The sequence below is a fragment of the Chrysochloris asiatica genome, unplaced genomic scaffold (assembly GCF_000296735.1).
Source record: "Chrysochloris asiatica unplaced genomic scaffold, ChrAsi1.0 scaffold00212, whole genome shotgun sequence".
Taxonomy (NCBI): domain Eukaryota; kingdom Metazoa; phylum Chordata; class Mammalia; order Afrosoricida; family Chrysochloridae; genus Chrysochloris; species Chrysochloris asiatica.
Window position 1 is genome coordinate 1,634,874 of NW_006408730.1, and position 5,349 is coordinate 1,640,222.

At 39.8% G+C, this 5,349-nt stretch overlaps 1 protein-coding gene across 5 annotated transcripts in view; it reads left to right on the forward strand.

Annotated features, from left to right (window-relative positions):
* Nucleotides 1-4,442: 4,442 nt before the first annotated feature.
* MAP2 (microtubule-associated protein 2) overlaps nucleotides 4,443-5,349 on the forward strand; it is a 93,662-nt gene continuing 92,755 nt past the window's right edge. For 4 of the 5 annotated variants that reach the window (XM_006872735.1, XM_006872736.1, XM_006872733.1 and 1 more), the window contains exon 1: nucleotides 4,469-4,730. In XM_006872735.1, coding sequence (XP_006872797.1) covers nucleotides 4,469-4,730 — 262 coding nt within the window. Of the gene's footprint in view, nucleotides 4,731-5,349 lie in introns of all 5 variants that reach the window. The other variant, XM_006872737.1, reaches the window with a different exon arrangement.

Consider the following 5,349-nt stretch of genomic DNA (forward strand, 5'->3'; position numbering starts at 1 on the left):
ACAGGGTCATTATGTGTCAGAACCACTTTACAACATTTAGTAACAACAGTCCCCATTGGGGGGAAATAGTAGACATTCTAATATGTAATATCCTAGCCATAGTATGGCAAAACCAAGTATAATATCTCATTGCAATATTAATATTAATTTGAATTTAGGAGTTTTCTTTGAAAATACAAGCCATATTTGACTTTGTCCCCACTCATGTGTGCTTAGCTTCATATTCCTCTTGTAATAGTGAGTGGGAAGATATAAAATTCCCATTTTCTCTTTTCACCTTATGAGGGTCAGTTCAATTCTGTTCAGTTCAGTGTATCAGTTTGGCTGCTCTGCTGCACTTGTGTTCTGACACCAGCTGCCCATGCAACGCTTCTTCTGACACTGTTCAATCAGAGCTAGATCAGGCCTCAGAGAACAGTGCTCCAAACTGCCACATCTACCTAAGTCTTCACAGACCCACAACAAGCTTAAGGCTACCCACAGTACCCTCACTTCTGACTTGTTGATTTCCACTACTCCCTTGAGTGTGGCATTGTAGGATAAGCACTGGTCTGCAAACCACATGGTCAGCGGTTCAAATCCAAAGCTGCTTTTCAGAAACCCTATGCAGGGTTGCTATGAGTCAGATCCGACTCGACGGCAATTAACAACACTCCCTTGGGTTAGATTATATGCTGCAATAACTCACAGAACACACGATATTTATGATTACAGTTTTATTACCACAAAAAGGATACCAGTGTAGAGACACATAAGGTGAGCTCTGGGAGGATTCCCAACACAAAACTTCCATGACCCAAAAAGGGATACACTACTCACCCACATGGAGTCCTGGTGTGGCTCTGTGGGTTATGCACCAGACTACAAAGCTGTTTGAACTGCAAGGTTTGTGGTTCAAGCTCACCAGCTGCTCCTCGGAAACCCTATACAGTATCACTATGGGTTGGTATCGACTCAACAGCACTTCACAACAACAACAACAACACTCCCCCTCATACATCATTGACTTTCACTAACCAGACAGCGCATGAAGTGTCTGTATCTAAAGCCTTGATGAGATCTAATTATGTAGGCATGAGCATTTGAATCATGCCCCCTCTTCCCTGAGGTCAATTTATATTATGAGGTTCTCTCACTTGGCCACCCCCCACCTGAGTCACTTCATTAGCGTAAACTCTCAGATGTCCTCTGGAAACTTATACAAGACACTTCAGGCTCTTGGAAAATTTCAAGGTTTTAGATGTTGTATCTCAGGAACCAAAGACAAAGACCAAAATCTTTGGGTAAAGTTAATGTAAATCCCATTAAACATTACTGTTGTTGATGTAATTGCTAAATGCCTTCTTTTGGGTTGATACTAGGGACCCTGTATAGGATTTCCAAGGCTGTAAATCTTTGCAGGAGCAGAAAGCCTCATTGTTCTCCCAAAGAGCTGCTGGTGGAGCTCCAATTGGTAACCTTGTGATTAGCAGTCCAGAGCGTATCCTACAAACCCTTAAACATTGTTAAAAATCTTGAAATTAATTTCCTTTTAACTTTCTCCAAAAAAAAATTTTTTTTTTTTGTGCTTACGTTATGAAACTAGGTGGTGTATGGGAATCTGGAGGGCAAAGGAGGAATTCAGGTATCTTCTCATCATTGTGTGACAGATTGTATGGCAGATCCTCAGCTGTTTGGCAACCAGTCAATTTTAAACCACTGTAATCCTATGCAGTTTGGAGAGCAGAGTGACTCCCATGACACAGTAGGAATGGAATGCTAACATTCCTGGTACCTCACAAGATTGTTTATAGATTTGGAGGTTTGCCTTTGTGTCAGCTGCCTTATCTTCTTTAACTCTAGATTCACACTATTCTGAGAAATTAGCAAGGAATTAAAAGTGAATGTGAACACTCTTAGCTATATTCAAATACAGTTGAACAGTTGAGATAATTCTCAAACTTTTGATTATAAATTTCAGTAAAATTTCCCATCTGGGTGGTACTTTAATCATATCATGTGATTTTTAAGTGAGTGTAACCAAGCAGTGTCTCCTTTGATTAAGCAGTTTTTCCCTAGAGTCAGGCAATCTTTTCAAGTCATATTTTCTGTCAAAGTAGTTTTGTCTTAACACTGGCAGCTCTAACTTGAAATGGTCTTAGATGACTGTCACTTGATAGATGGTTAGACTTATGTACATTTCAAAAACCTGGCAAATCAGAACGTCATAGCTAATTAATCTGCATACATTATAAGGAGGATTATCTTATCAATTCATATGTGCTTACTATACGATAAATATGCTTTGTTTATAACTCTAGTATTAATTAAAATAAGTGTGATTAGCCAAGCTTTTTTTCTTCCAGAATTAGTTTTTACTGATTGATTAAGAAGAAAGAATCCTAAACTCTTAGGCATTAAACATAAATAAACTTATTTTTTAAATGCTTGATATCTTGATAGCAAATGATCATAACCTTTGAAGTAGAGTCATCTAACACTTTCCCCTTGCAAGATGGTTTGTTAAATTCAAGATACGGATTTTTCAGTCAATGAAAATTCTGTATCTGAGAGCCCTGGGAATTTGGAAAAGCTGCCATCTTCAACTAGGACTTACAGGTGCTCATGCAGTTTCATGTATTTGAATAGTGGCTCAACTCTCAGACTTAAACATGGGCTAAGGTACAAACCTCAGTATTTCTTACATCTTCTCAGAAATTTTCATCAAAATGGCATCAGGAAAAGTGTTCAGTGGCAATTTGGTTTGGGATGCATTGTGCACCACTGAGCAGATGCAGAGAAAACTTCCAGATGTGAATTAGAATTGACTTCCTGACTGCTGGGCCCAGACCAAGAGTATCTGCTCAACTTTCCTGTTCATCTAAAATTGTTCTTAAAAAGGAAAAAAAAAAAATCTGTTAGCTTTTTAAAAGCTACGTTGATGTGGCCCATGTTTCCTTATGGTAAACTTTCCTATTTATAGTATTCACTCTGCATACAAAATTATTGTTGTTGTTAAGTGCTGTCATGTCAGTGGCCCTGTATAGGGTTCCTGAGGAGCAGCTGGTGGGTTTGAACTGCTGACCTTGTGGTTCACAGTTGAATACTGATTCTACAGTGCCACACATACAAAATAAGATAGGACCATTTAAGAGTATGGAATTTTTAAATAAGCTCATGTGGTAAAGGAAAAGTAAAAAATTCAAGACTTATTAGATAGATTTTGCTGAGGCAAGAGTCTGCCCACCTGTAAGTCAGAGCCTCTTTATCTGTAATATCCTGTATTGCTAACATCAGCTTTGTAAACCTTAGTTCTGAATCACTTCTCACCAGTTACATCCCTAAACATAGCAGCATCAGCATGTAGGAGAAGGGCATACACTATTTGCCATTCATGTAACATGTACAGAACACCTAACCCACAGTGAATTCAGCCTTTGATATTGTTTACAGTTCCTTGATAAATATCAATGATTTAACCTTTCCAGATTTTGTTTGGCTTCTCTGTGAGATAACACCAGGTGGTAAAACCTTATGCCCAGTACTATATTCCTGTCGTATCTCACTATAGATATGTGATGTAGGAAAATGTCATTCCCTTGTAATCTAGAGATAAAGTTCAGGAAGTTTTGTTGAAAACTCATATTAAAGCTGTTTTCTTTTCATTCATGGTCTCCAGAAAAGCATATCCATCTCTAGTCTGAACTGAATATCTAAGCAATTGAAAAGGCCGACATGTTGGCCTTTGTATTTTCCAGGTTTCACTGACAGTGTGTTTTTAATAGAGTAGTATTTAAAGTGAATTTCAGTAACCCAGCATTTTCTCTTGACATCCCTCTTCCCATCGTGTTATCTGTCCACTTTCCACATTCTTTGTTTTCCTCATGGTGTGAAGAATACTTTGACTCTACCATATGCCAATGAAACTTAGTTAAGCATGTCCTTAAGTGGCAAACACTGCTGTGAAAATAAATTTTATAACCGTACATATAGACTGATGGTGGTGGTGGTGTGCCGTGGAGTCTGTTCTGACTTATAGTGACAATGCATAGGGTTTCTGAGGCTGTAAATAAGTCTTTACAGGAGCAGAAAGCCTCGTCTTTCTCCTGCAGAACAGCTGGTAGTTTCAAACTGCTGACCTTGAAGTTAGCAGCTCAACTCATAAGCACTATGCTACCAGAGCTCCTTATATAGACTGATAGTGATGTATGTTAAATGAGTAAATATGAGGGGATTACAAAAGTTCACAGAAAAATTGAATTTTTCCATAAACTTTTGAAACCTCCATGTTTGTCCTAAAAAGTCTGTAAAAACCAAGGTGTTACGAGTGACTACCTCTGGAGATTATACTATGACTATTGAATATATGTCTGATTATTTAGCTATAAATCTGGCCAATCTTGGTACTATTACTATCAGATCAGGTTTTCACAAAGTGATGGCTATCTGTCCTCTTTCTGTCTCAGGACAGGTCACAGGGCTTTAAAGAATGGCAGATGATCGGAAAGATGAAGCAAAGGTGCCTCACTGGACCTCAGCTCAACTAACAGAGGCATCTGCACACCCACACCCACCTGAGATTAAGGATCAAGGTGGGGCAGGGGAAGGACTTGTCCGAAGCGCTAATGGATTCCCATACAGAGAGGATGAAGAGGGGGCCTTTGGAGACCATGGGCCACAGGGCACCTATTCAAATACCAAAGAGAATGGGATCAATGGAGAGCTGACCTCAGCGGACAGAGAAACAGCAGGTAAGGATTCCTTTATCACCAGAAAGGACTTTATGCTTTGAAGTCAGTTTAATCTGAAAGTAGGTGAATTGATAGCACTGGTAGTTTTTCACTAGTCCCGGGATTGAAACCTGACTGTTGTTGCTGTTAAGTGCCATCGAGTAGGTTCCGATTAATAGCGACCTTCCAAAGTGTTTCTGAGGAGCTTGAACCATCAATATTCCAATTCAAACCGAGCTTGAAGTTCAGCACATTAACCCTCAGCACCACACCAGGACTCTCATGAAACCCCAGTTTGTTTGTGTAGGTGCCATTGAGTCCGTACCGACTCATAGTGACTTTATGCACAGCAGAACGAAACAATACCCGATCCTGGACCTAACTCACTATTGTTGCCACACTTGAGCCCATTGAGGCTGCCACTTTGTCAATCCATATTGCTGGGGTCTTCCTCTTTTTTCTGACCCTACCCCCTACCAAGTATGAGATCCTTCTCCAGCAACTGGTCCCTCCTGACAATATGTCTAAAGTATGAGAGACGAAGTTTGGTCATCTTGGCCTCTAAGGAGCACTCTGGCTGCACTTTGTGCAACACAGATCTGCTGATTCTTTTGGCAGCCCATGGCACTTTCAATATTCT